Source organism: Hyperolius riggenbachi, chromosome 8 (genome assembly GCF_040937935.1).
Source record: "Hyperolius riggenbachi isolate aHypRig1 chromosome 8, aHypRig1.pri, whole genome shotgun sequence".
In the NCBI taxonomy this organism is placed as follows: domain Eukaryota; kingdom Metazoa; phylum Chordata; class Amphibia; order Anura; family Hyperoliidae; genus Hyperolius; species Hyperolius riggenbachi.
The window spans coordinates 54,149,760-54,177,539 of NC_090653.1; the positions used below are offsets into that span (position 1 = coordinate 54,149,760).

Sequence of the window (27,780 nt, forward strand, 5' to 3'; positions counted from 1 at the left end):
ATTTCGACCATTCGGTCTCATCAGGGGCTGACGTCACCAGCACGTCATAGTCCCTTTATACTGCTAAGTCCCTCCTCCCATTTCGATTGGGTACTACGCCTCATTGATATTGGAATGGGCTTCAACAAAATGGATACCTCTGCACTGCGGTGCATACTACCCCGTCGCTTCACAGAAGCCCATATTTAGGCAGACATTGCTGTTTTACAAACCAAGCATCAATTAAAACAACAATAAAGTTCAAGTAAAGTGCATAGATTATTTCCTACCTACAGCTCACAAATCAATCACTATATATAATTCAATCCAATTTTCCTTCCATATATAGCACTTGTCTCCATCTTGTGGTCTATTAGCAGAATTAATTACAGTGATTATATCTCATTAATCATACTCCCATCTTGCATATACTGTGCAGTCATGATACTACTCCATATGTTTGGCATCAACCCACCCACACTTTTACCCTCCCCCTTTCATATATATGCCACCTTCCCCAACTCAGATTAGCACACTATACCCAAAATTTAAAGATCATTATTAATATAACAATTTAAATCGAACTCAATGTTCATTCCTCCCGGGTGCATGGTTTTTAAATTGTAAATCCACTTCCCTTCTGGCCTTTGATATCTCCCTAACCATACTGGACCCCCTCCATTTTTTCACATATTTTTCTACTCCCATAAATTTCAGGAGGCTTGGATTTGATCCATGTGCCATTCTAAAGTGATTGGAAACACTATGTGTTTGAAGCCCCTTAGAAATGTTGTAAATATGCTGCCCGATTCGTTTGTGTGGTGCCCTTGTGGTTCTACCCACATACTCCATCCCACAAGGGCACCATAGTATGTGCACCACACCCGCACGGTTATACGTTATACATTGATTTATATCCCATACAGTCCCCGTGTTCCTGGATGTCATTTCCCGGCCCCTGACTGGTTTGGCCTCCCTACAACCCCTGCATGGAAAAAAAAACTTTTTGTCCCAGAAGATCCCCAGTTTGTATCACAGGAGGTTCTATATAGCTAGTCACCAATCTTGATTTCAAATTAGGAGCCTTCCTATAAATAAAGCTTGGTCTCTCTGGTAGTGCCTTCTTTAGAACGTTATCAAGCTGTAATATATTCCAGTGTTTCTTCATAATATTTTCTATAGCTCGGTGCGGACTATTGAAATCCAGCAGTACATCAAACTCCCCTGCCTTTTTTCTAGGTCCAGCCTTATCTTGCAATAAATCCTCTCTATTCATAGCTGCCACTTTGTCTACTTCTAGCTCCAGCTCCCTCTCCCTCCAGCTCCCTTATGTTATATCCCTTTTCACAAAACCTCTGAACCAATACCCCGCTTTGTTTCCTAAATTCTTGCATCTCCGTACAATTACGGCGGATTCTCATAAATTGGCCCTTTGGTATGTTGTTTAGCCATCGTTTGTGATGGCAACTGTCTCTGGGAATGTACCCGTTTTTGTCAGTTGGTTTGAAAAAAGTACTAGTGCATAATTTATTCTCCTGTACATAGATGTTTAAATCCAGGAAATCAACTTTATCCTCATCGATTTTTACTGTTATCTTTACTTCTGACCAATGTCTATTGATTTCCTCACAAAAAATCTCCAGATGATCCCTAGGGCCTCTCCAAACAAAGAATAAATCATCTATAAAACGATTCCATGCCACTGTGTTCTCACCCCCCTTAGATTGTAGGACCTCTTGTTCCCACTGTCCCATGTACCCAATGCCATCTGTACTCTCTGCCACCGACAATTGGGCCATGGAAAGACCAAGACCCGCGTAGGGACAACTACCTTATGAAGGCACAGGATTACAAAGCACAAACTGCAATGGGATGACCACCTGAGGAAAAGCAGCACACAAAAGCAAAGCCACACACCGCAGTGGAAGATACCAGGCCGCATTTTTTTCTCAAAAAAGGCGATACCTAAACTGTACCGTGATGTTGAAAGGCAAGTGATGACATCTCTGGTACACAACGTTGGGTCAAGGGCCTGGTCTGCAAAGCACGCTCAGGCCTGCCCGAAGACTAAGTCAGTCCCCACACACAGCATCTCTGCCTGCACGTCGTGTGACTGCCTGCCCCAAGACTAAGTCGCTCTCCACACAGCACCTCTGCCCGCAGGCCGCTTGAGTGCCTTCTCCGCCACCACCAACAGGGTCCAGGACTCCAAGTGGAATCCTGAATTTTTAAGGCCGCTATACTAAATTTTTCTGGTGCGTGTACATGTCTGCCTAATTTTTCTGGATGCACTGCAGCTGCAACAACAAAACAAAAAGGCATGTACATGTGCCAATTCCCCTTCGTGATCATTACCTTGCCGCGATGAAGGGGCTCGCGTATCACAATGAAGCAATGACCGCCAGCTATATGAGTGTCTCGTTGCTTCATTGTGGACAGACCAAATTTGATCAGCTGGACAGTCACTGTTGTTCTATCATCGAGCTACCACAGCCCGGCGACCATATGAGCTTGAAAACCGCCATGGCCTGCACTCTCGCCATGGTGCACACCAGTCCAGCATGGCCGTCACAACACAAACAGCTGTTTTCAGTGCGTTACACAGTGAGTTTGGTGTGTCAGTGTAAAGCAGAACTCTAATTACACTCCCTGATTGATGTATGCACATGCAAGATGTTTTAAACTACTTTAGGCCTGCAATTTAGCATTCAATGCATTCTCTATTTCAGAGGATAACAGGCCGTGAAAAGTAGAGCAATAAAAGTCTAACAAAAATGTATATGTATAAAGAAGATTTTTATTAATGAGCCACGTTGTTAGCATGCATTTTTAATATGCTATTGGGATGCCCTGGGTGTTAAAAATGGTAATTAGTTCATGTTAAAGAGGAACTCCAATGAAAATAATGCAATAAAAAAAGTGCTTCATTTTTACAATAATTTTGTATAAATGATTTAGTCAGTGTTTGCTCATTGTAAAATCTTTTAAATCCCTGATTTATATTCTGACATTTATCACATGGTGACATTTTTACTGCTGGCAGGTGATGTAACTGCTGCATGCTTTTTTGGCATTTGGAAACAGCTGTAAACAGCCATTTCCCACAATGCAACAAGGTTCACAGACAGGAAACTGCCAGGAGTACCACGGTCCTCAGAGTTGCTTGTGGGAGGGGTTTCACCACAATATCAGCCATACAGCGCCCCCCTGATGGTCTGTTTGTGAAAAAGAATAGATTTCTCATGTAAAAGGGGGTATCAGCTACTGATTGGGATAAAGTTCAATTCTTGGTCGGAGTTTTTCTTTAAGGACCCGTTTCCACTAGGTGGATTGTGCCCAATTTCAAACACACAAATACGGATCCAGAATCCGAGAAAAAAAATTCAGAAGCACTGCAAGGATTTGGATGTGTAATTGTGGGGCACAAGTGCTCTGAATCTGTCAGGTAGTCGTGTATACTTAATACCAGGGACACACCATGCAATTTCCCGTCAGAGACCTGTTGCATCAATTATTGCAGACAAGTACGATCTGATTCCTGATCTTTTTTTGATTGATTTTGTATAGAAGTGATCGGAAATTTGATAAGAAAATCGGAACTGTCGGTTGTAACTTATTTGTCCCGTCTATCTGATGGGAAATTGCATGGTGTGTACCAGACATTAGCCTGCAGCCTGGGCACCGATGAGGTGTTGCATGGGGAGGGGGCAGGGCTAGTACCATAGATGGGAAAATATAGCATATCTACCTAATAAAGCCTAAATGTACTATCCTTCTAAAATCTACAATTCACCTAGATTACTTGCCAAGGTAAGTAAGCAGGCAGAGTATAGGTAGTTGATCGACCAATCCATAAAAGTCCAACCTTTATTGAAAAACGTGCCAATGGACATAGCGCTGTCAATGGACATAGCGCTGCCAATGGACATAGCACTGCCAATGGACATAGCACTGCCAATGGACATAGCACTGCCAATGGACATAGCACTGCCAATGGACATAGCACTGCCAATGGACATAGCACTGCCAATGGATATAGCACTGCCAATGGACATAGCACTGCCAATGGACATAGCACTGCCAATGGACATAGCTATGACTAAGGAGAGATGGTGAAGCTCCCATACGCATAAGCTAAACTTTGTGCTGTGTCCATTGTGCGCGTTTTTCAATAAAGATTGGACTTTTATGGATTGGTCAAGCGTATCCTTTCCTTCTCTTTAGATGCCTAATGGATTATGGCTGCCTTGGCTCTGCTCCCAGTCCTAGAGGTGGTGTGGTGAGCAGTGTTCACTTTTTATACACAGAGTATAGGTACTCTTCCACTGGGTAAACTGTAGCCTATGCCGACATGGAGGCGCCCTTATTTGGGCAGCCAAATCCTCACAGAAGCCAGAGCAAGGCACATAGCCAGCATCAAATAGGGCTGTGGCCCCCATCTTAGTATTATGAACCAGCCGCCATGTCTCAATTATGATGTCCTAGTGAACCTCACCCTGTACATCCCTGTCTACATTTATTCCTCTCCATTAACTGGTTCGGGACAGCGGTAAGTAGAATCTACGCCGCATCTGTGGCTCTCCGACTCTGATGTAGCGTTGTTGGTCCTGAAGGAAGTAAACTCGGATGTCATGTGACATGCTACCTCCTATCGGCCAGGAGCCGTTTTTATTGACTCCTGGCCTCTGTGAGGCAATCACAGGGATCAAGAGGGGAAGAAATGAAAAAAAATAATACCTCAGGTCCTTAAATCACGCGCCTAAGCAGTACTTCTGAGCAGATGATCACTCCCAGGGACAGGAGCATGGCAATGGCGCACGACTCGGCCAGTATTTCGGGTGCAATTACGGGTGACAGGAGTCACCCAGGGAGATTGCGAGGAACAAGCAGCCTATGGCTCTTTCACACTACAGGCAGTGGTAAAAGGCTAAAACGCTGCGTTTTGGCTGCAGGCGTTTTCAAGCCACCACATTACTATCAATTGTAAAGAGAAACGCCGCGGTCAGCCCTAAAAAAAAAGCTCCTGGGAGCGTTGAAACGCAACGCTCCAAAACGCAGCGTTAGATATGAAAGGTAAAATGAAAGTCTATGGACTTTCATTTTACCTTGGAAAACGCCAACTTCGGCTGTGGCGTTAAAACGCCGAAAAAGCCCTCTAGTGTGAAAGGGCCCTTAAGGGGGCTTAAGGAAACCCCAGGTAAGTATGGTACCTGAGACGCTTCTTGTCTCAAGTACACTTTAAAGAGGAACTCCTGTGAAAATAATGTAATAAAAATTGCTTAATTTTTACATGTATTATGTATAAATGATTTAGTCAGTGTTTGCCCATTGCAAAAGATTTCCTCTCCCTGATTTACATTCTGACATTTATCACATGCTGACATTTGTACTGCTGGCAGGTGATGTCAGATTAAGGAGATGCTACTTGCTTTTTTGGCAGTTGGAAAAAGCTGTAAAAAGCTATTTCCCACAATGCAACGAGGTTCACAGACCGGAAACTGTCAGGACCATGGTCATGACATCACACTGTGGGAGGGGTTTCATCACAATATCAGCCATACAGAGCCCCCTGATGATCCGTTTGAGAAAAGGAAAAGATTTCTCATGGGATAAAAATAAATGTATACAAATTTTCTTTATTTTGTTTTAGTTTTGTGTAGAACCATATGGGGAAATGAGATTCTAGAGCCAGCTAGGATTGTCTGATAACAGGTCACCATGTCACTCACCTCCAGCATCTGCTGGAAACTCTTTGGCTCGATGTGTCCCGTGTCTAGAGTGCTGTCCAGGAAGGAGTCTTCTGGTTGGCCTGTACAGCAGTAGCTTATTTCGTTGCTGTTCAGGAAGGTCCGCAGCACATCAGTGTTGTCGCTCTGAGCCCAGCGTCCCTGGGGCTTGTAGTGGTTCTGTGAGAGGACGGCCAGCGGCTCATCCTTGTCTCCCTGCTGTAGGGATCAAATAAAAAAAAAGACATACCAACTATGAGGTAATCTTATCACCGACACCAGCTCCCCTTCTATATTTTAAGCTTAGTTCTGTTTTAAAGCATTACTGTATTTGTTTATCAGTTTAATGGTCAACTGAAGTGAGAAGAACAAGCAGGCTGCCATATTTATTTCCTGTTAAACAATGCCAGTTGCCTGGCAGCCCTGCTGGTCTATTTGACTGCAGTAGTATCTGAATGACACCAGAAACAAACATGCAGCTAATCTTGTCAGATCTAACTATGTCAGAAACACCTGATCTGCTGAATGCTTGTTCAGGGTCTATGGCTAAAAGTATTAGAGGTAGAGGGTCAGCAGGACAGGCAGGCAACTCGTATTGCTTAAAAGGAAATACATTTGGCAGCCTCCATATCCCTCTTGCTTCAGCTGTCCTTGGACCCCCTAACTAGGATGTAGGAATACAGTGGTCTGGCCACTGGGGCGTAAGTACCATTGTAAATAGTGATGTCATCTCCTGGCTTCCTAAAGAAGCTAGAAGGTGGGGCTTCTGGTGGCAGTGGGTGGGGCAATATTAGCTCGCAATCATTATGATGGAAGCCCCTTTTGACTATCAGAATCCAACTTCCATTTACCTAACAGGTTCTTAAAGAGACTCTGTAACAAAATTTTCAGCCTTATTTCTTCTATCCTATAAGTTCCTATACCTGTTCTAATGTGGTCTGGATTACTAGATCACAGCTCAGACAAGCAGCTAAGGAAACACGTGGGAGTAACATTCCAGCAATCAAGTCACATTTGAGAGGAGCCTCGGCAAACAGGCACCTGCTCTGATGATGTATTTCCTGTTTGGCGGCCATCTTCATTGTTTATAAAAACAATACATAAAACCGTGATTTTATCACCAGGAAAGCAGCAGGAGCTGCAAAAATGTCACAGAGGAGGCTAGGAGAAGACAACAGGCTGGTACGTTTATTTATGTAAGATTTTCACAGTACAGATTCTCTTTAAAGTGGGATTATATTCACAATTAAAATGTTTGCCCTAAAGCTGTGGTTCCCAACCTTTTCCAGGTCGTGACACATCACGCCAAACATTCATATATGCGTGACACGTTACATCACGCCACACATTCGTATATCCCTAACACGTCACGTATGCTAGAAAAATAAACATAATCATCAAATCACTGGAAAATGAGGCTTAGAGCTTTGCAGGGCTGCAGCGACTATGTGATTGCTGCACAATGAGTGGGGGGGGAAGCGTTGGGTAGTTGCAGGGATAATTTGCTGCTGCTGCTGGTACAGTAAGGTTGCTGCAGGCGCAATATGTAAGAGGTTATAATGCTGTTGTGTATCTTTTAGAGCAGAGAGGACATTCTGAGTTCAGGTCTGCGTTATTAAAGGGCATTATGCTGTTGTGTATGTTCTAGGGCAGAGAGGACATTATGAGTTCAGGTCCGCTTTCTTAAAATGTATTATGCTGTTGTGTATCTTTTAGAGCAGAGAGGATGTTCTGACTTCAGATCCACTTACCGCTCCATAGCCGGGATCGCTCCCCTCCTCCTCTCTGGCTCTCTACTCACCGTTTTGCCTCCGCACATTGTATTAATGCAGGGCTACAAAAACAAGGCTGACGATGTCCACAAATGTGGACATCGGCGGTCATTTTCTTGTAGCACTGCTCTAATATAATGAGCGCAGGACAGAGCCAACAAGCGGGAAGGAGGCAGAGCAGGAAACGCAGCAACACATAGCCAGTGTTGCCGCGACACATGAAGGGGTCACGACACACCGGTTGGGAAGCAGTGCCCTAATGCATTAAACAGTATAACACGGCTATGACACTATAAGACTCCAATTTGATTTCAATGTACATTTACACTTCATTGAAGCTAGCTGATATATTGGCCTGCAGGACAAATTATCAGACTGACTCCTTATGAAGTAATTAGTTTGTAAATTAAGAGAAAGTTGATCCCATGGATGTGGGGGGTGCCTCTGATATAACGCTCGCTATTGCTGCGAGGAGGGGGGGAGTAAGGAAGGAAATGACCTCAGCATTGGCTTCAGCTGGAGGGACTAAAGATGGCCCCTGCCAGGGAACAGAATTCTATCCATTTACCTTTTTTTATTTTATAAAGTTCACTGAAATCAACACGTGGACCGTGCAATACACATGTTATGTAAGTAGAGCTAGTATTTATCTACTTATATTTGTAGTTTTGTTATCTGGCATAGTATGGCTGACAGCTCCTCTTTAAATAAATTGCAAATACTTTCTGTTTTAAGAAAGCAAACTTATTTTCCACCTGAAGAGAAGTCTGAACAGATTTCTTAATGTCATTTTCCAACCCAGTTTCCCAGCATTGCTTTGACTGGCACATATCCATCCACACTGGCAGCTGCTAACACCAGGGCTGGGGAGACCGAATATCAGGCAAGTAACATTTGTACTCACCAGTTTCTTCACCCAGAGTGGCATCTTCCCGTTAGTCTGCAGGAAGGTGGGGTCTGTGGGCAACAACAAAAAAAAACTCATATAGACTACTGTACTGCTTGAACAAAAACCATTTGAGCCAAGAAATAATTAGATAACTGACTAAACAAATGTGACAACAACATAAGATAAAAAACAAAAATCAATAACTTCCCGTATATGATGTTATGGGCAGAGGTGTGCAGGCGAAGCAGTTGGTTTTGAGGCACATCGCTCAGCGACGAAGCTGGGCGCTGCTATGGCACTAGAGCTACGCACCCCGCACAAGGGTAATTTGGGGATCTGGAGATCGCCAGACCTTGAATTCCTGCTCCCTCCGAGTTGCTGCGAGATAAACAATTGTATCTATCCACCTTTTTACTGTTTCTTTGCCTCTGCTCAATGACACATTCATTGAATTATTCCAGAGCTAAAAATCTATGAACTATTGGCCTTTTTAGCTCTTTCCTGCTCTCAGAAACCATCTTCTGCCAGGACAGTGTCTTATGGCTGTAATTCCTCATCAGTGAGGGTCACGCTATACTCCGACCCAGTCCTGACCCGGACAGACACTATTACTTCAATACCTGATTTTTAACTCTTTCAGGCAGAGAAAGAAAAAAAAAGGAATACATCATAGTTATTTGTGTGCTAGGCACAGTACATTCACATGTCTATCTCATCATGTCACCTCGCGTATGCTTTAAAATATAAAAAGGTTATCTGTTGTGAATATTGCCTTAAGAAGTTCCTCTTTTGCCTCATGAAGCCCTAAATATTTTTATTTCAGTGTCCCCCTAATTTCAACCATTACCTGGTCAAGAACCTCTATATTTCTGATACCCACATATAAGGACTGCTTATTGCACTACAGTGGCATCAGGCTTGCAGTTATACTGCAAGGCATGATGGGAGTTGGACGTCTGGAGAGTCAAACTCAAATCCTTTGGAGCCAGAGCTTTCTGTCATGCTGCCTCTATCATTAGAAACGCCTTGCCACACCCAAAGACAGCTCCAACCCTGGAGGCGTTTATATCAGAACTGAAACACCACCTGTTTAGTTTGGCATTTATGATCACATAACTTTTTCCACATCAGAAATAACTACTATGTCCCCATCCGAGAAAAGCTTATGTGCTTGAGTCCTATGGGAAAAAAATGCTTTACAAATGTTTTGTTGTCTCCTCATGGGTCAGAGTTCAGCAACTCCACTGTGCTGTGTCTGGCAATATGCAGCAAACGGAAAACCCAACTCCTTTTCCAGACTGAGGGAAATGCAGGGGCTGCCTTTTAACTGCACACACAATCTCGCCTCCTAGATAGAATATTTTTAATTAAAAAGGACCACGTGAACAGATTGATAATTGATCAACATAGGTATTTGGCCGCTTTATTACAGTGCAATTGTTTTGCAATAGATTGGGACCCTGTCAAGGTACACAGATGTTATTTCTTAAAGAGAATCTGTACTTTACAATTCTTACAATAAAAAGCATACCATTCTATTCATTATGTTCTCCTGGGCCCCTCTGTGCTGTTTCTGCCACTCCCTGCTGCGATCCCAGCTTGTAATTGCCAGTTTTAGGCAGTGTTTACAAACAAAAGACATGGCTGCTAACCAGAGTGTGATAGGCTGAGAGAAGCTCACAGAGCCTGGAGGGGGCGTGGAGAGGGTGTTTATAACGTCTACCTATAACAGCAGAGCAGCACATTCCTGCCTGAGCCGACAAAGGAAAGAAGATTAGATGATATAAGAGATAATACAGCCACTGTGCAACTAGGAAAGGCTGCAGTAAGACAGACCACATTAGAACAGGTATAGGAACTTATAGGATAGAAGAAATGAGGCTGAACATTTTGTTACAGAGTCTCTTTAAAGAGAAATTGTTAAAAAACAACAACAACAAAAAAAACCCCCGGGGGATACTTACCTCAGGAGAGGGAAGCCTCCTTCCTAAGTCTCAGGGATCCAGCACTGGCAGCTCCCAAAATACAGCAGACAAACCTGTCGGTTGTGAGCAGTAGAGCACACGATTGGGCTCGGTTACTTCCACCTGAGCCCAATCGGACAGCCTCTACTCAGGATTGTGGTAGGTAAATATTTAACCTCACCGTTGTCGGGGGCAGCCAACCCCGGATCCCGGAGGATGAAGAAGACGGGCGAAGCCTCATTAGGATTCAGAGGCTTCCCCTCCCCCAAGTCAAGTATCCTCCAGGGGCTGGGGGGGGGGGAATGGGGGTACTTTACAGATTCTCTATAAGGTGGCCATGCAACTATAGATGGCGACTAGATCGGTCATTAGATAGATCCCTCTCTGATCGAATCTGATCAGAGAGGGCTCTTTTGGCTGCCTACACACTGTACACAGATGTCACCATGAAAATCGATTGAAAATCTGTGGAGCTGCCGCTCCCCATCTGTGCTCCCCCAGGAGCAGAGATCTCACCTGTCCTGCCAGCATGCATCCTCTTATGTCCTGTGGCTTTTCTCCACGCCGCGGAGCTCCTCCCCCGTGTCTTCTTCTCTTCCCGAGTCATGTGACACAAGCTGAAGTTCAAACATTAGAGGTCTGGCGTGTACGCTCCTGGACCTCTAGTGCTTGAACTTCAGCTTGTGTCACATGACTCGGGAAGAGAAGAAGACACGGGGGAGGAGCTCCACAGCATGAAGTAAAGACACTGGACATCGGAGTACACATGCCAGTTGCACAGGTGAGAGTACTGCCAACACCCTGCGTCGGTCATTGTCAAATCGAACGCCACTAGCGGCACGCTCCCGACCCGCTGACAATCAACCAATTTTCCATCCTGCGCTACACACCAAATCAATCGATTGATTGACAACGTTTGCATTAGTTATTTCTAGCAAATTCAATCACAGTGATCGAATCTGCCATATATCTACAGGTAAAATAGTCTATACTATTATGAGGAGTGTCTTCCACATACCAATGTCAGGGTGCTCTCGTGAAGGCGTGTCCAAAGACGGCTCATCATTGTTTGTACTTTTATCCAAGAACAACTCGTCGTGGGAGCTCTCATCCAGGAAGTCTGCAAAGAAAACCTCCCTCCTGGAAAACATTAATATTTTGTCAGGAGTCTTACAGTGAACATGTAAGGAGAAAATCAGTAAAAAAAAAGTACCCCCCCTTCCTGGTCTTGACCCCCACAGACCCCGCTCCCATCTGTGTATAAACCTGGCCATGCTGTGCAGGGACAGCACTTCCATAGGAGCAAACTGGGCAATTGCCCCAAGGACCCCCAAGCAGTTCTAGGCCCTCCTTCAACGTTATTCTGGTCCCAGGGGTCCTGCAGAGTTTGACAGCATAGCGCCTCTTGGCATGCTTCTCCGATGGTCCGTGCATTTCGGTCTTCATCCCCGTTGGCTGCATCTCCTCAGTGACCCGGGGGCAGGTTTTAACTGATATAACTAAAGGACACTTTATGCAACACTTTCTGGAGTTCTTAATTAATGGCCTTTAACTTGAATGGGTAGAACATGAAAGCTACGTACCGATGAGTAACATGGGAGTTTTCATCCATCACTATTGTGGTCTTCCCCGCCAGAGAAGCTTCATCCACCTGCTGCTTCATACAAGTTGTCATGATGGGATCAAGCTGCCAGACGAACACACAGCTGCAAACAAAATACAATGTCATATAGACAACGTGATGGCCCGATGACTAGTACCATTTCCTAGCAGCAGCTCAGTTGATGGTTCAATCTCAAACCAGAAGCAATAGACCCCAAAGCAGCCACTCTCCCAGGACTGACTGCCTGGTCCACCGGTGCACACTCCCTCTGTGGGTCACCCCTTCCACATACAGAACCAGGATAGGAATGAAGGAGGCAACCTACTGGTGATGATTAAACTTGCATTAAAACGCAAGTTTAATCACCACCAGTAGAGAGCCTCCTTCATTCCTATGATGGTTCAATCTCAAACCAGGGCTGTGGAGTGGGCACAAAAAATTATCCGACTCAAACTCCTCCGTTTTTGAAACCACAGACTCAGACAACAGTTACCCAAAATTGCTCAGACTCCACAGCCCTGCCCCACTTAGACACAGATCTACATGGACGATGGCTTCATCATTTCACCGCCTACCAAGATTGAAACATCTTGGAACCGGGCAAATGACGACTGTCCCAATTTCAAGCTGTGCGATTTGTATGCAAGACGCAATTATTTGCAGCTCATTCTCTTTTTGTTTTGTTTTTTAAATAAAAAAGCATTTTATTGAGGCACAGTAGAAATGTAAAACAGACTTCCTCAAACACTAATATCAGATAGGTCTGAACACATTACTGGTAATCAATTACATGGAGAGTAATGACACATCAGTACAGGAAAAGTGCATCAACATCATTGCAGCAGCCATCATAGACATTCAGACTGAATAATCATATGATACTACAAGCAAGGCACCGTCAGAAGCAATGTCAGTAGATGGCCCGCTTCCAAGCTCAATAAGCATATCAGAGGAAGTGCCTGTGGAATACCAGGTAGTACATTTAAGTGTACCAGAGCTGTCAAAGGATTGATACTTACCTGGGGCTTTCTCCAGTCCATAAGCATGCGAGTCCCTCGCCGCCCTCCCGCGGTCTGCTGTTCAGCCGAGATCAGCCCTGGTAACTGGCTCAGTCGCGTCAGTTGTGGTCTTCTGCACATGTGTGGGACCTCCGCGCTTGCGCAGAAGACCACTACTGAGACAGTTACCGTGGCTGATCACGGCTGAACAGCAGACCGCGGGAAGACGGCGAGGGACTCACATGTGTTTATGGGGCTGGAGGAAGCCCTGGGTGAGTATTGATTCTTTGTTCATTGACAGCTCTGGTTTCCTTTAAATATACAGTACACCTTGTTGCACAGCATTTCATACCACCTTGTTAATCCAGTTGTCTGACATATCTAATATCAGGTACAGCCGAGTCCTCCCGAAGACAATCGGCTCCACACTGTGTATGCGCGAGTGCGTCATAGAGGGCGCTCGCGCGTGCGCAGTGTAGAGCGGCCAGTCTACGGGAGCACTCAGGCTCCCGAAGCATTTCTGAAGCCTCCCTTCGGCCGGGAAACAGCGGTTTTTGACCAAAACTGTCGAATACTGCTACGGGGAGCCAGCGCAGCAGCGGGGACCGGGAGAGGAGAGGGGACACTCTATGGGACCCAGAGCCTCCCTCTCCTTAGGTGAGTATCTGACTTTTTTTTTCTAATACGGGTTCCCATTAGCTTTAAACATGAATCTAATATACTGATAAATGTGGAACTACAGTAATCAGTTACATTTTTAACTGCATATAATGTATGAATTTATTTCTTGCATTTATTTTAATAGTAATAGCTTTATACCTGACATAACTTTTTTTAAATGGGACTTTTAACTCATTCTGTCCAAATAATTAACTAATACTCAACAGTTCATACAGTAGCAATAAAAAGTATGTGAACCCTTTTGAATTAGATGGATTTCTGCACAAATTGGTCATAAAATGTGATCTGATCTTCATCTAAGTCAACAACTTTAAACTGTAAAATTTAAAGAGAATCTGTACTGTCTTATTTGTACAATAAAAAACATACCAATCGAGTCACTGATCTCCTGCATCCCTCTTTGCCTTTTCTACCGCTTCCCGCCGCGATCCTGGCTTTTAATCGCCAGATTTAGGTAGGGTTTACTAACAGAAAACATGGCCGGTAACCAGGAAGTGTGTGTGTGTGTGAAGTTTTTATTACATAGTGAATTATCTGCACTCCAGTCAGGGATTCTCACAGTTTCTCAGCATGAGCAGCTCCCTCCCCCCTCAGACAAGCTAAAATTGAGAGCAGAGAGCGGTCTGTGACTAAAGGTGCATACAGACATCAGACTATAGTCTTTGGAAAATGAAAGATCACAGACCAATCTTACCACCCTTCATGTAGTATGAGAGCCATACCTACACAGTCTTTTCTATGGAGCTGAACTCCACATCAGAAAAAAATCTTTGCAAGATGCTGCACACACAGATGCTGTACAGACACAAAAGATCAGTATCTGCAAAAGATCTGTTCCTGCAAAATGCATTCATAGTCTGAGATCTGCAGATTATCATACACACATGATTTAACTGACATTCATCTGCAGATCAAGCAATCATCCGCAGATCTGAAAATCCATCCTGGTGGATCTGATCTGCAGATAAATGTCAGTTAAATCATGTGTGTATGATGATCTGCAGATCTCATAGACTATCATTGCAATTTGCAGAAATGGATTTTTGGCAGGAACAGATCTTTTGCAGCTACAGATCTTTTGAGTGTGTGCAGCATCTTGCAAATAATTTTTTTTCTGATGGGGAGTTCAGCTCCATAGAATAGACTGTGAAGGTATGGCTCTCATACTACATGGAAGGGGGTAAAATTGGTCTGTGATCTTTCATTTTCCAAAGACTATAGTCTTATGTGTGTATGCACCTTTAGACAAAGCACACACACACACAGAGCCTGCAGGGGGCATGCATAACTCCTCCCTATCACAGCAGAGGCAGTGCATTCCTCTCTGGGTCAACAAAGCTTGACAAAGAAAAGAAGATTAGATATATTACAGCGACAGTGCAACTAGAAAAGGCTGCAATAATCCAGAGCACATTAGAACAGGTATAGGAACTTATAGGATAGAAGAAAGAAGGCTGAGCATTTTGTTAGAGTCTCTTTAAAGCTATAGGCTTGCTATACACCAGGGATTCTGGATGCTAGCCTGGCTTCAGGGGCATTAAGAGATAATTTGCATATTCAGTAGCAGTGCGTTGTGGGTAACCATAAATGTTCACTTAAAACAGAAGGCATTTACAATAATTCAGCTTTAAGAAGGCAAATCATACCAAGCAGCATTGCTTTTTGGTAGGAGGGATTTTCGGTCTCTTTTAGTCCCCTATACTTTCCTAGTAGTTTGGGTCACCCCAAGCTGCTTGTTACTGTATTCAAGCAGACTGTGATGGTCTGTTGTGACTTATGGTGTGTACACACTTGAAAGATAAATGAAAGATCTTGACCAATTTTACCACCTTCCATGTAGTATGAGAGCCACACCTACACAGTCTATTCTATGGAGCTGAACTCCCCATCAGATAAAAGCTCTTTGCAAGATGCTGCACACACAGATGCTGTAGACATTCAAAACATCAGTTTCTGCAAATGATCTGTTCCTGCAAAAGATCCGTTCCTGCAAAATGCATTCATAGTGTATGATATCTGCAGATCATCATACACACCTTGTTTAACAGACATTCATCTGCAGATCAGATCCACCAGGATGGATTTTTAGATCTGCAGAAGATTGTCAGATATGCAGATGAAGTCTGTTAAACAAGGTGTGTATGAGATCTGCAGATCTCATGCTGGATACACACCATGCGTTTTCGCGTTCGATGCGGCCGTCGATTCGCGTCGATTCGATTATTTCCGAACATTTCCGAACGAATTTCGATGATTTTTAGGTCGAATGCCATGTAAAGTATGGCAAATCGACCTAACGATCCAGCAAAGCTTGAATCGGACATGTCGGAAATAATCGAATCGACGCAAATCGACGGCCGCATCGAACGCGAAAACGCATGGTGTGTATCCAGCATCAGACTATGAATGCATTTTGCAGGAATGGATCTTTTGCAGATACTGAACTGTTGCGTGTGCACAGCATCTTTGTGTCCAGCATCTTGCAAAGATTTTTTATCTGATGGGGAGTTCAGCTCCATAGAATAGACTGTGTAGGTATGGCTCTCATACTACATGGAAGGGGGTAAAATTGGTCTGTGATCTTTCATTTATCTTTCAAGTGTATACACACCATTAGATGAAGATCAGATCACATTTTATGACCAGTTTGTGCAGAAATCCATATCATTCCAAAGGGTTCACATACCTTTTCTTGCTTCTGTATTCCCAAATCAATTTTGACAAATACTGTACAGGCACACAATTTTTTTTCTTATTTTGGGCGTCTCCTTGCCTCACAACATCGGATGCTTCTTTTCTTTGAATAATTGTCAACTAAAAACAAGACAACACTATAAGACTACGGAGACCAAAACCACTTGCCTGTCTCCAGATACAGTGATCAGTCTCTTGCAATCATACGTAAACTTCATGTCCGTCACAATTTCTGTAGGAAAAGGAATTTTTAAAGTGAAATTTCAAGTATTAAAAATGTTCCCTAACCAATTCCCTTGTGTGCACAAGACAGAAGAAACACCAGGCTGAGTTGCAGAACAATTAGGAAGCAGAAATTATTTCTGAGAAAGATACACATCAAGCATGTAAACTGATCCTGAACCAAGTCAAATTATTTAAAATAAACGGTGCTTACGTATTATCTCATCTGGAAAGTTTGGCAACTTTTAGTTAAAGTTCTGTTTGCTGCCCCAGGAAGATCTGACCAATTTTGGAAAGCTGAAAGTCCTGTCTTTCTGATGCACTGGGTCCCGAGTCGGTATAGTGCTCAGTTCCCAAGTTATGGGGTTTTGAAGAAGAGGTGTCCCCTGAACTTGGCTGCAGAAAGTGCAATTACAGAAGTACGGGACGAACCCGACATGATGATAAGCAGCATACCTGGTAGGTCTTCTTCCTTCGCAGCATAAATCTGTGTCTACAAAACTTATGTCAAGTGCCCCGGGTCTCTCATTACAGATGAAGGAGCAGCGTAGCTATGTACTCTTGTCTCCTCTCTGTCTTACTGGCATGGGCAGGAGACTTAATTCCACTGTGCTCTCTCTGCAGCAAAGTGCAGGGGACACCCGTCCCCCAAACCCCCCCTAACTTGGGAATGGGGCATCACATTGACTCGGGACATAGTGCAAAGGGAAGCCGTGACTTCCAGCTTTCCAAAATGGTTAGATCTGGCCAGGGGATCAAACAGAACTTTAACAAAAAGCTGCCAAACTTTCCAGATAATACGGAAGTAAAAAATAAACACGATTTGCCTGCAAATGAACATTACATACCTACCTCGCCGTCAGTTCCTCTCAGAAGCTCACCATTTTATACTTACGCAAAAAAAAAAAAAAAAAAAAAAAAGTGGGATCAGCGCATCACCAGGCCGCCTCTGAATGGCCTCAGCTCAGAGATGCGCTGAGCCCCCCCAGAAACTGCAAACGCACCTTGAACCCAAACAGAGGCTCTGCATATACACCAAAGGAAAACTATTAAGTGGGAGCAGCTGACCAGAAATAAATCAATCAAACATAGCAAAGAAATGAACAGCGCTACTTAAAAACAGATGAGTGCTTACCTGCAAAAAAGTGCACACCCCACTCATGGGATTCAAATACACAATGAGCATACACATGACCTGTCTACCACTTGGAGGATGTTAGTTTCACTAACAATTTGCAATTTGTTAGGTACTTGTCCCTCCCACTGTCGAAGAAGTCTTTCCTCCATGGGAGGGGACCTAACACTAACTAAATTCTACCTATGCATATGCATAGCCTGGGCGCGCTACCAGTAAAATTGAGAATTGCGCAAAAAAAAGTGGGATCAGCAGAGGCGGCCTGGTGATGCGCTGATCCCACTTTTTTTTGCGCAATTCTCAATTTTACTGGTAGCGCGCCCAGGCTATGCATATGCATAGGTAGAATTTAGTTAGTGTTAGGTCCCCTCCCATGGAGGAAAGACTTCTTCGACAGTGGGAGGGACAAGTACCTAACAAATTGCAAATTGTTAGTGAAACTAACATCCTCCAAGTGGTAGACAGGTCATGTGTATGCTCATTGTGTATTTGAATCCCATGAGTGGGGTGTGCACTTTTTTGCAGGTAAGCACTCATCTGTTTTTAAGTAGCGCTGTTCATTTCTTTGCTATATTTTATACTTACGATTCTTCCCAGTTCTGACAAGATTTTGTCAGAACTGAAATAGCTAAGTTACTGTCAGTTATATACAGTATCAGTTGCTGTCAGTTATAACTGAAAGGACAACTGATGAGCAAGGAAATATCCATGTTTCTCTATGGCTCAAGTGGGCGATATTACAGTTTAACAGTGTGCTGACCAGAAAGCTGTTATGGGGTAATGGCTATTTTCAAACTGGAGGATGAAGAATTCAATTGATCACAGTCGACAAAAGCACACAGGAGAGGAGAAAGAGATTGATAAGTAGACTACACAGGAGGTAAGTATGGCACATGTATGTTTATTTTGACTTTTCAGTTCAGGTTTGCTTTAAAGAGGAACTCCAATACAAATAATGTAATAAAAAAGTGCTTCATTTTTACAATAATTATGTATAAAATGATTTAGTCAGTGATTGCCCATTGTAAAATCTTTCCTCTCCCCGATTTACATTCTGACTTTTACCACATGGTAACATTTTTACTGATGGCAGATGTCAGTAGGAGATGCTGCTTGCTTTTTTGGCAGTTTGACTCAGCTGTAAACAGCTGTTATGTCCCAAAATGCAATGAGGTTCACAGACAGGAAACTGTCAGGACCATGGTCATGACATCACACTGTGGGAGGGGTTTCACCACAATATCAGCCATACAGTGCCCCCTGATGATCCGTTTGTGAAAAGGAAAAGATTTCTCATGGGAAAGTGGGTATCAGCTACTGATTGGGATGAAGTTCAATTCTTGGTCACGGTTTCTCTTTAACCTTCTTGGCGGTAACCCCGAGCTGAGCTCGTGGTAAGCCGCCGAGGAGGATTTCTCAGGCCCTGCTGGGCCGATTTTCATAATTTTTTTTTTAGAACACACGCAGCAAGCACTTTGCTTGCTGCGTGTTTGGGTCGATCGCCGCCGATGCGCCGCGATACAGGGCCCCCCCCGCATACCCCTTGCGCAGCCAGGCCAATCGCCGCCAGGCTGCGCTATGGGGTGGATCGGGACTCCCTGTGATGTCACGACGTCGATGACGTCACTCCGTTTGTTGCCATGGCGACGGGGGAAGCCGGACGGGCTTGATCGCCGGCGGCGATCGGAGGGGTGGGAGGGAGGCCGCAGGGAGGGGGGAATCATGTAGCTAGCGCTAGGCTAGCTACATGATAAAAAAAAAAATTGGGCTTAAAAAACCGTCCGCGCAGCCGCAGAACAATTAACCGCCAGGAGGGTAAGTCTACAGCCCCCTCAATATGGCATTTTCCGGTAGTATGCAGTATACATTTGATGCAGTAGCCATACTTTCTTCCTAGAAGCAGAATATCCCACCTCATGGTGCAAGCATGCAAATATCACAGCTGTAAATACACAGACGGTGGGTTTCACAGTGAGTGAGAGATAGAGCGAAGAACAATGAGTGGTATACAGTAGAAAGTGAGGAGATTGCTACAGATGGTGCTGATACTGAACAGCAGCAGCTGTAATTGTATAGATAGCTACAGGTAACTGGAATTAGCAGCAATGAAGATGCCCCCCCCCCCCCGGTAACTTCCAGTAGTGATACCCAGCATGTGTCTAAAGGAAGACTAATCCTGATGAGCGGTATGATATGTACAAGGCCAGTCCTACTTATGTGGATATCTAATGATAGATCAAGGTACAGAGACTCACCTGAATGTCCGTACATCACGGCTACACATTCTCCAGACTGCAGGTCAAACACAGATATGTTCTTATTGGAACAGCTTGTTGCAAAGAACCTTCCGGAATGATCCATCTGCACCTGTTTGGGGGAGCAGCATATTGTAATCTACAGCAGCTTAATAAGCCTAAACTAGACCTAAACTCAGAACTTCCTCTCTACTCTAAAAAAATAAGCAACGGCATAATAACCTTTACAGAAAAACATTAGTTGCAGCCCACAGAACTCCTACTGAGATTCTCCAGAGTTGTTACTTCCTGGTTTCAAGGAGGTCACAAGGTGGCACAGATCAGACAGAGTTAACAGCTCAAATTACATTGGCTGATTATTTGCAGATAAAGAAGGATTCAACAGGCTGTTATCTCTAAATACACACAGGATGGGTTTCTCTGAGTTTTCATCCTCTCCTTTCCTCCTCTCGCTTAAGGTCCCCTTTAAAAAAGGAACCCAGCATTCATAACACTTCTAGCAGAAAATGGCAGCACAGAGGCTTGGAGGATAGCAACTAGAGTTTCAGTTGTCTGTATAACACATAGAACACTGTAATACTGCCTGTATGGAGTTTGCATGTTCACCACATATTTGCTCGTGTCTCCGGGTCAGTCAGGGAGATGCTTATTATTTCAAGTTGGGGCAATTTTTTTCATGCAGCTTGAAATGGATCAAACAAATGCTTTAGCTGAGGATTTTGGATGTAGATTGCATCCAAAGTATTCACTGTGCATCACTTTTTTTGCTGGTGTCACATGGTACAGGCACTCCCGGTGACATCATACAGGTTAGCCTTTGACACTGCACATGGGGTGGGGTGGGTTGGGGGGGAAGGGGGTTTGTTAGTCACATATACTTAAGGGGTGGGGGACGTACGACACTGGGCTCGGTCAAGTGCCGTTGCGGTCATCCACACAATTGAGCCCTTGCAACTAAAATTCCTCACCACACCCGATCATTTCAACCGATTTCGCCTGGAAATTGATCAAAAGATCGATTAGGTCGCCATGTTGTAGGATAAATTCTCCTCCGATTCAATAAATTTATTGAATCGTAAGGTCACTCCGCCTATAAGATCGAATAACATATGAGAACCATGTCTGCTTCTATAAAAGTAGATTTACCTTTAGCAATGCTCCAGTAGCTTGCGAGCTTTTCAGAGTCTTCTCCTGTTTACCGCTTGAGATATTATATAACCTGATGGTATAAAGAAGAACAAGGTCTGACATACCACTGCTATGCTGATGACAACCAGCTATAATGGTCATTCAAACCCAACATTGCAGACCACATCCCAAAAATAAACACATGCTTAGCTGAGCTTCAGGAGTAGATGAATAACGACTGGGTTAAAGTGGAACCGAGATAAAACTTTTACTCATTGCATAATTGTGCCCCTTACATATAGTATATAGGGCATTCCTCAGGCCAAATTCTTTTTTTTATACCCAAATACCCTATAAACTAAACAAGCCTCACCCACAGCTTCTCCGGTGCCTTGGCATTCTGAGTCCTATGTTGCAAGGGCTTATGGGAGTTCAGTCTGGGCAGGAGGAGGTGGAGGTTTTACTAGCCAGTTATTTCAGAGGCAAGAGGGCGGAGAGGGGAGGGCAGTGGAGTATTCACAGACTGAGGCATAGGCTGAGGGGTGGAGATGCAGAGCAGCTTGCCTGTGTAATGATCACAAGCAGAACATGGCTGCTCTCATTGTACCACAGGCAGAAATAATCATATACTGTTGAAGCTGCTTGCAGCTAGATTTGCTGTTTAAACTATATAAACTTTAGATAAGATGTACGGACAAGTTATTTGTTATAATTAGTTTTTCCTCTCAGATCCGCTTTAAACTAAATGCTGAGAAAACTGAGGTTCTTGTCATCAATGGGCAGCGCCTAACAGCAAAGCAGCTCCAGACACAGTCAACACCACTGAGGGTAGGGAACTCAAACCATATTAGCTCCAACACTGCGCAGCTTGGGCTTACTGATTTATGGGGGGAAATAAACTTCAGGAATCAAATCTCAGCTGTGGTGAAACATTCCTTCTTTCACCAAAGGAATATTGCAAAAATTAAGCTCCTCATTCCTTCACAGGATGTTCGAAATCTAATTCACCGCCTCACAGCTTAAAGCGGGATTGTCACCATAAAAATCAAATTTCAACAGCAACTGGTCTGAGTGTATTAAGTGATAAAAATGCTAATCCTGCATTCAAAGCTTTCAAAAAAACTTTTTCTGTTATGATTTGGAGTTATCGCATACTTAAAGAAAACCTGAACTGAAAATTAAAAGTCAAAATAAGCATACACAAGTCATACTTACCTTCCATGTAGTCTACTCCTCAGTGTCTTTCTCCTCTCCCGCGTCCTGTTTGTTCACTGTGATCAAGGGAATTTTCCTTCCTCCATTTTGAAAATGGCCATTACCCATAACAGCTTTCTGGTCATAACACAGTTAAACTGTAACATCGCCCACTTGAGCCATAGGGAAACATGGACATTACCTGGTACATCAGTTTTCCTCACAGCTATACCTGACAGCAACTGATATTTTACTGACAGCAACTGATGTATTTCAGATCTGACTAAATATTGTCAGAACTGGAAGGGATTATTGTCAGAAGAAAATGGTGAGCTTCTGAGAGGAACTGATGGCAAGGTTTATTTTAAATATTTTTACTCAGTACAGGTTCTCTTTAAGGAGCACCGGCCCTTTAGTAGTCAGTGCCAAACAGTTGCATGCTGGGGGTTCTTTTTATCTACAATATATTCCTCTTCCATTTATTTCCCTGCTAGCTGCTCATCTGAAACCTGATCCCCTGCTCACTTGTGTTTACAAGCAAGGATGAGGTGACCCAGCGATTGGAGGAGAAAAGAAAAAAAGTAAAGGGCAGAAATGACATCAAGAGTTAGCCTAAACTGTGGACAAAAGACATGGCCCCCACCAGGAACAGAATTCTCTTCATTTACTATATAACATTCACTAAAATCAAAACGTGGACAGTACAATACATGTGTTATTTAAGTAGATCAAGTATTGATCTACTTATGTGTTTTTTTTCCCCCTGACATAGTATGGCTGATCCTCCTGCTTTAACTATTGCAATGCCCTCTATGCAGGCCTTCCAAATAAAGACCTACACCACCTGCAGCTAGTACAGAATGCTGCCGCAAGACTGTTAAAGGGAAGGTTCAGGGAGGGTGGGTAAAAAATAAAAATCAAATTCCACTTACCCGGGGCTTCCTCCAGCCCGTGGCAGGCAGGAGGTGCCCTCGCCGCCGCTCCGCAGGCTCCCGGTGGTCTCCGGTGGCGCGCCCGACCTGGCCAGGCCGGCTGCCAGGTCGGGCTCTTCTGCGCTCCAAGGCCCGGAACTTCTGCGTCCCACGCCGGCGCTCTGACGTCATCGGACGTCCTCCGGGCTCTACTGCGCATGCGCAGAACTACTGAACCTTTCCTTTAACAAGCCAACCCCGCCATTGCCACATAACACGAATCCTTTGCTCACTACACTGGTTACCCATAAAATGGAGAATCATTTTCAAAATTGGCATGCAAATCAAAGATAGCTTTATTGGCATGACCAAGATTTATTACAGGTATTGCCAATGCAAGGGGAAAAGGAGGACATGGAAGGTGGATGGGGTAGGGGGACAATGGCTAAGCATGCTAACATTCAAATCCCTACACGACCTAGGCCCCGGATACCTGAAGGATCTGATGCAACTACGTCACACATCCTACAACTTCAGATCCAAAGGATCCAATAACTTGACCACCAACCCCCCCCCCCCCCCCCTCCTTGGAATTGCCACCTGTTTAGTCTGGCATTTATGATCACATGTTTCCCCTGTACACAAACGCTATGTACTGATCTGAGACAAGCATATGCGCTTTGGGTCGTACTGGAGAAAAACTCTTTAGAAATGTTTCATAGTGGTTGTTGTAGAAAACATACAAATTTACCTCTTCTATATGAAGGAGGTGAACACTCATTAAAAGTAAAACCATCTCATGTTGTCAGCACTTATTCAACTGGTTATCTAAAGGCCATTTTTGTATGGTTTTCCCTTGTGTTCTGTTCATATTTTATGTGTGGATTTGGAGGTGCAGGTCAGAAAAATGTTATGTAATTGTATCTTGCACACAGAGGCCCTCTGCTATCAAAAGACTCATCTTCGGCAGAATGAGATGAAAGAACAGTCTTTCAATTTATTAAAAATTTCTAAAGGATTTACAGTATGATTTTATGGCATAAAGGAAGAATCTAATGGTTTAGTAGTATCATGTGTCGCCACCCTTAACAGCTTCACCTCTAAGTGTTTTTATTCCCCTTAAAAGCCAGAGCAATTTTCACATTTCAGTGCCCCTTCCATTCATTTGAAAATAACTTTATCACTACTTATCGCAACTAAATGATCTATACATTGTTTTTCGACACAAATTGGGCTTTCTTTGGGTGGTTCTTTTTTATAATTTTTATTTTATTTTATGTGCATTTTAAAGATAATAATAACAAAAAAAAAATATGTGTCAGTTTGTTTTAAATTAAAGCGTGCTACTGTAGTCAAAACCAACACATTTTTTGCCACTTTGTTCCAGTTATTAAAAAACATTTAAATTGTGTTTCTGGTACAATTTATGGTGACAATACTTTATTTGGATTTCCATTTTGTGTTTTTGGTTTTCTCTTTGTATTTCATCAATAATTACAAGCCCTAATTTACAAAAACAACAATACACCCTCATGGCATGCAAATTGAAAAAGCTAAGTCCCTACAGTAAACAATTTATGTAGTGTCTTTTCAATTCCATCACTTTGGCCTTTTTTTCTTTTTACAAATATGTTATATGGTCGCAGGGGAGGTATAGGAAATGTATATTGTATAATATTTTATAGTGTAATAGTTTTTGTTAGCCACTAGATGTCCCCACACAGTCTTCTATCTACTTGGAATGCTGAATCACAGCAATCTACCTTAGCAGGAAGTGAGAGTTTCTTTTGTTTACAAGAAATGATCACCATTCCTGGCTGGAACAGTGATAATTCTTTCATTAGATTGGCTTTAAAAACACAGGTTTACATTCACCAATCTGTGCACTGCCATGTGATGTCACTCAAACACACAGGAACGAGTATCTACGTCCCTGGGAGCTTAAGTGGATCTTTCAGGGATGTGGATACTCTCCCCGTGGGAGGGAACTGGTTAGGCTTGTCAGTTACAATGATGTCAGACACATTTCCTGCTGCAACTTAAAGCAACACACAGAGTATTACCTGCTGCTCTATAGACAACTACACATCAATAGTTCATAGCATTCTCAGCACAAGGGATTAGCAGTGTTAGAGGGAACTTACCTAATCGTCTTATCCTGACAAGCAACAGCCGCTGTCTTCTGGGTCACATCAATATCCAAGTCATATAAGGTGGTCTTTTCAACAACGTGATGCAAACGTACAAAATGGATCCCATCTGAACTCTACATTGAAGAAGAGAGAAAAAACACCAATCAAAACTATGTACAGACATCCGATGATAGTTTTTAACTGTTTACATTAATTCGAAATTGATCTTGTGTCTAAACAGGATCCCACATTCCTGCTCATTAAAAGACCACCAGTGCGAAAAATTGTGAAATTCAAATGTATAAAATGTACATTTGTTCCAGAGTGAAATGTACTATAAATTACAAAATTTCTCCTTCTCGGTCACTTACAGTAGGTTGTTCAAATATGTTTTTGGACTAAATTTAAGGGAGAGAGACACCGAGAGCCCGATATAGTGTAGTATGTACTGTACTGAAAGGGTGAAGAAATTAAGCGAGATTTATACTCACAAGTCTGGGTTACCAATTAGGCAACCACTGTATAGGCAGGTGGGGAGAATTAGACCTGTCCCCACTCAGGATTAAGAAGTCGCTCTCTGTAGATCGGAAGAAAGAAAGGGGCCAAATCCCCTCCACCTGGGGTGGACTTCAGTTATGCGCAGTGGTACAGAGGCGCCAGTAGTGTAAAAACAATTGGTTTAAAAACATTAAAATGAGGTAGGTTAGCGGTGGACTTACCTCCCCAATACCAAGACTAGGTAAAAAGTTGAATTTTTTTCAACAAAATTTATTGGTTCACATACTCCAAATTAGTGCTAGTGCAACGCGTTTCGTGGGTGCATCCCACTTCATCAGGCTATAGGACAGGAGTATTAGAACTGTGGGACAGAGGAGACAATAAAAACGCTAAGTATCCATGAGAAATAAGTAAATTTGACTTATAGCTTCTATATCAATACATGGAGATTTTTACAAATAGTGGTGTAAAGAGTACAGATGAGGCTTATATTAAAGAGGCACTATGGTGAAAATTCTTGTTTTACAGTCACTGTACTATGCATAGCTGTTTGTAGAGCATAGTAGTTAACATGTAGTGAGTCACAGGTTTTTTTTCTAAAACACTGACATCAGCATGTTATACATTTGCAGTCACGTCGGCAGAAGTACCTATCCGACGCGACTCAGCCTGAACCATGTAGCTGTAGGAGGCATCTTTCCCTGTTGCTGTAACTGACTCCCCTCTCTGCAGCGCTGGAAGGTTTGTTCTAAATTTCAACTGCATGATCGTGCAGTTATACTGTTCCCCCATGCGCCGTAAAGAGTAGCAGCTTTTCTGCTGTGCGGGGAGTGGAACGCAACTGCGTGTGAGGAGGACTGTGGAACGCATCATCATTACTGATGAAGCTGCCCGGCAAGGACCCCTCTAGCGAAGCTGGCATAGAAACGGACACCTAATGTTGTCCGTTTCTATGGCTACCAGGCTTCTCTCTGTGAAGTGCGCAGACAGAGCAGCGGCGGATTGTAGAGCAGACACAAGCGCTGTAGCTGTGTCCTGCTAATTGTACAGTAGTTGTGATTGTTGTTTTTTTTGTGGTGAATTTTTTTTTTTTACCCAATCGTTTTTTCAGTATTTTTTTTCTAAAGCAAATTGCAGGTAGTTATTCAGCAGAGTAATAAATAAAAAAAATATAAAAATGAATAACTACCTGCAATTTGCTTTAGAAAAAAAATACTGAAAAAACGATTGGGTAAAAAAAAAAATTCACCACAAAAAAAACAACAATCACAACTACTGTACAATTAGCAGGACACAGCTACAGCGCTTGTGTCTGCTCTACAATCCGCCGCTGCTCTGTCTGCGCACTTCACAGAAAGAAGCCTGGTAGCCATAGAAACGGACAACATTAGGTGTCCGTTTCTATGCCAGCTTCGCTAGAGGGGTCCTTGCCGGGCAGCTTCATCAGTAATGATGATGCGTTCCTCCACAGTCCTCTTCACATGCAGTTGCGTCCCACCTAAGAGGGAGGGTGCGTTCAACTCCCCGCACAGCAGAAAAGCTGCTACTCTTTACGGCGCATGGGGGAACAGTATAACTGCACGATCATGCAGTTGAAATTTAGAACAAACCTTCCAGCGCTGCAGAGAGGGGAGTCAGTTACAGCAACAGGGAAAGATGCCTCCTACAGCTACATGGTTCAGGCTGAGTCGCGTCGGATAGGTACTTCTGCCGACGTGACTGCAAATGTATAACATGCTGATGTCAGTGTTTTAGAAAAAAAAACCTGTGACTCACTACATGTTAACTACGATGCTCTACAAACAGCTATGCATAGTACAGTGACTGTAAAACATAATTTTTCGCCATAGTGCCCCTTTAATGGATGAGTCTGCGCAGATTGTGTGGTGTATGCAAACCATCAATATTCATATTTACATGGTGGTGCTGTTGTGGGAGGCATTTGGCCAGGATGCTCCTGTTATAATAAAAAAAATAGTATTTTTCTCGTTTGTTACTA

The 27,780-nt window shown here is 43.4% G+C and overlaps 1 protein-coding gene across 1 annotated transcript in view; it reads right to left on the bottom strand.

The window, feature by feature from the left end:
• Positions 1 to 27,780, bottom strand: part of WDR62 (WD repeat domain 62) — a 98,310-nt gene that overhangs the window by 38,769 nt on the left and 31,761 nt on the right. The window contains exons 15-22 of the mRNA XM_068250432.1: positions 25,296 to 25,417; positions 21,065 to 21,137; positions 19,919 to 20,030; positions 16,475 to 16,538; positions 11,914 to 12,036; positions 11,349 to 11,470; positions 8,382 to 8,434; positions 5,709 to 5,924 (exon numbers count right to left, since the gene is read on the bottom strand). Of these exons, the coding sequence (XP_068106533.1) occupies positions 5,709 to 5,924; positions 8,382 to 8,434; positions 11,349 to 11,470; positions 11,914 to 12,036; positions 16,475 to 16,538; positions 19,919 to 20,030; positions 21,065 to 21,137; positions 25,296 to 25,417 (885 nt within the window). The remainder of the gene's footprint in view (positions 1 to 5,708; positions 5,925 to 8,381; positions 8,435 to 11,348; positions 11,471 to 11,913; positions 12,037 to 16,474; positions 16,539 to 19,918; positions 20,031 to 21,064; positions 21,138 to 25,295; positions 25,418 to 27,780) is intronic.